Below are 3,619 nucleotides of genomic sequence, written 5' to 3' on the forward strand. Positions count from 1 at the left end.
TGCCAAGCCCGGGGACTTGGCAGCGAGACCCGGTAGAGCCGAGCACCTAAACCCTAAACCCTCAACTGCGACCAGATGACCACCCGAGACAACTACGTACAAACCCTAAACCCTTATCCGTAAACCCTAAACCCTAAATCTGAAACCCTTGCCTTGCATGCAGGAACTTATTGATATATTTTTATTTATTTATTTTATTTATTTATTTATTTTTTATTTTTATTTAGGAGCACGTCAGGGTTATCAAGGAGACCCTCTGCTTCTGCTCCCTCGACCCAGCCTGTACGTACACTCCAAGCCCTAAACCCTAAACCCTAAACCTTAAACCCTAAACGCTAAATCTGAGGCGCCAGCCCAAGGCCCTAAACCCTAGGCCTAGGCACCCTTGGGCCTCAAGTGTAAGGCGCAATTGCTAGTTTTTGAGCCCGATGTCCGCAGCCCTAAACCCTAAACCCTAAACCCTAATTTTCTGGGTTGTCTGCACAGCTGATCAGCAAAGGACAGACTTGGAAAGGACCTACCGCCTCCCCGACGGCCTTACTCTCAGAGACGGCGAAACCACGTGCCTAAACCCTAAACCCTAAACCCTAAACCCTACTGGGTGTTTTGGGGGTTCATTTCTTCGCTTTTGCGCCGTTTTTTGTGCTGCTGGCACACCAACTGGCCCATTCCCCTCTATATATTTATTATTTATTAGTAATTAATTAATTAATTAATTAATTAATTAATTTATTTATTTATTCTCTATTTATTTAGGGAAATAGTTTTGGGCCCCGAGCGCTTCTACCCTGCTGAGGCTCTCTTCAACCCGCAGCTCTGCGGCCGCGACAATCCCTCGCTGACGGACTTGTTGTGGTCTTCCGTCAAAGTAAACCCTAAACCCTAAACCCTAAACCCTAAACCCTAAGCTCTGGGCCCTAGGCCGTGGGGTTGGAGCCGCAGCAGAGGCCCGCGCTCGTTGCGCTGGAGGCAGCGGGCCGCGCCTCAAATTGCTGCTGCTGCTGCTGCTGCTGCTTTTCTGCTGCTTCTATTGTTGTTGATTCGTTTGCTGCTGCTGCTGCTGCTATGGTCCTTTTGCTGCTGCTGCTGCTGCTATGGTCCTTTTGCTGCTGCTGCTGCTGCTGCAGGCCTGCCCGATAGAAAGCCGCAAGAGCCTTGTGGCAAATGTCATTCTGTGTGGCGGCTCTACTATGTTCCCCGGATTCCCAGAGCGGTAAACCCTAAACCCTAAACCCTAAACCCTAAACCCTAAACCCTAGCCCGTAGTCCCTAGAGCTGCAGCGCCGCTGCAGCAAGCTTTCCCGGAGTTAATTTGGACTTTCTTTAAATTGATAATAAGTGGGACTTTAAAGTGAATTTAAAGCAAAATGAAAATAATAAAATTAAAAGTGAAACTTTAAAATGAATTTAAAAAAAAATAAAAAATTAAATTAAAATAAAACGACGAGGACAAACCACGCAGAGAAACCGGGTGTCTGGACACCTGAATTTCAAAAAAGGAGAAAACCAAAAAAGTAAAAGTAATAAACAAATCAACTTCACCGCATGGAGAAAGACAAAACGAATAAGTAAAGAAATAATAAGTAAATAAACAAACAAATAATAAATAAATAAATGAACAAATAAGTAAATAAATAAATAAATGAACAAGTAAGAAAATAAATAAATAAATGAATAAACAAATAGAACACTAAAACAGTTACAAAATAAACAAAATAGAACAAAACAAAAGAACAAAGTGGTGCGAATGGGTAGAAGTTTTTTTCCGTTTTTGGCCAAAAGTGAGTAAAAACTTGGGAATTTTTCGCAGTATGGAAAGGAGAGTGCGGGGAGTTCGAATTTGGGGTTTATTTGGTTCCAAAAGTTCTTCTTTTGGCCCCAAATTGCCTCAGACTCGAACTCGAACTCCAAAACACTTCGCCCCCCCAGGCCCGCGGCTTCGTCAAAGTCGACGCGCCCCCCCAGCGCCAGTTCCTCGTCTGGCTCGGCGCCAAGTGCTTCTGCGACGCGGCCCTCAGGCCTCTCCAAGTAAATAAATAAATAAATAAATAAATAAATAAATAAATAAATAAATAAAAATAAAAAATAAATAATAATAAATAATAAATGTGCTTAATTTGTTTATTAATTCGCTTTTTAATTCCGTTTGTAGCGCCGGATTTGGAGCTGGGTTGGCCGCGCGCCGGAAATTGGGGGGGCGCGTTGAAGAGTTTTTGTGATTTTTGTTTTTGTTTTTAGTTTATTTTGTTTGTTTTGTTTTGTTTTTATTTGTTTTTAATTGTTTTTGATGTTTTTTGATTTATTCCTTGATTTATTCTCGCTTTTATTCATTGTGTTTCATTTTTATTCGTTTTTAGTTGTTTTTATTTTGTTTCTATTTATTTTTAGCGTTTTTATTTTGGGTTTTTATGCTTCTCAATTTTCTTTCTTAATTTTGTTTCTTGGATTTGTGTTTTGACTTTATATTTTTATTTTATCCTTTTAATTTGATTTTTGGGTTTGTCTTTTTTGCAAATTCTAGTTTCTTTGTTTTTGTGCGCCATTTGTCTGTTTGTCTCCTGAAGCCCTCATTAATTAATGAATTAAACTTAATTAATTATTGTTTAATTAATTAAACTTAATTAATTAGTCAATTAATTAATTAACTAATTTATTTATTTATTTAATTTATTTGTTTGCTTTTAGGACCACCTCTGGATAACGAAGGCAGAGTGGGAAGAAGCGGGCCCCAGAATCGTAGCTCAAAAGGTAACAAACAAATAAATAAGTAAATAATAAATAAATAAATAATAAATAAATGAATAAACAATAAGGAAATAATAATTAAATGAGAATTAAAATAAAAGCAAAAGAGAAGAAGTGGAGGGCGAGGCTGCGGGGGTGAGGTGTCTGTACACCTCACTTCCTCCTCGTTGCTTTTCGGGCCTTCCCGGGTTTGAAGCTTTTTGATTATTATTATTTATTTAATCATTATTATTTATTTATTAATTTATTATTTATTTAATTTATCATTTATTTATTTGTTTATTATTTATTTATTTAATTTGTTTGTTTTGTTTTGCAGGCAGCAATAAAAGGCAGCTGAGCGAAAGGAGTCAAAAGGGAGAAAAAAGGGAAATAAATGAAAATAAAAAGTGAAAACAAATTAAAAGTAAAATGAAATGATAAATAAATAAAAGTGAATAAATAAATTAAAATAAATGATTTATTAATAATTGGAAAATAAATTGTGGCAAAAATAGAATGCAAATCAACAGAAGAGAAACAAGAGGCTTTCCTCTTCGGTCTCTATTTCTTTCTTTACCTTTTATTCGTTTCTGAATCTATCAATTTATTTATTTATTTATTTATTTATTTATTATTTATTTAATCAGTTATTTATTTATTTTATTTGATTATTATTATTATTATTTATTCGAATTTACATTTGCCTTCGGCGTTTTGGCCGGGTGGCATGACACAGCTTGGCTAGCTGGCTAGCTAGCTAGCTAGCAAAGTAGCCAGTTGGTTAATTAGCTAGCTAGCTAGCCGGCGAAGTAGCTAGCTAGTTGTCTAGCTAGCTAGCTAGCTAGCTAAGCTAGCTAGCTAGCTAGCTAGCTAAGCAGTTAGTTAGCTAGTT

At 37.0% G+C, this 3,619-nt stretch overlaps 1 protein-coding gene across 1 annotated transcript; it reads left to right on the forward strand.

Moving 5' to 3' along the window:
* Positions 1-75: 75 nt before the first annotated feature.
* ETH_00003460 (actin, putative) lies at positions 76-3,085 on the forward strand (the record flags this gene model as incomplete). The annotated part of the gene is made up of 8 exons (XM_013380709.1): positions 76-96; positions 228-282; positions 487-562; positions 757-868; positions 1,128-1,213; positions 1,893-2,028; positions 2,686-2,748; positions 3,065-3,085. The coding sequence occupies 8 exons, from the start codon at positions 76-78 to the stop codon at positions 3,083-3,085; spliced, it is 570 nt and encodes a 189-aa protein (XP_013236163.1).
* Positions 3,086-3,619: the final 534 nt, after the last annotated feature.

This window comes from Eimeria tenella, genomic scaffold (assembly GCF_000499545.2).
Source record: "Eimeria tenella Houghton genomic scaffold, Eth_scaff825, whole genome shotgun sequence".
NCBI lineage: Eukaryota > Apicomplexa > Conoidasida > Eucoccidiorida > Eimeriidae > Eimeria > Eimeria tenella.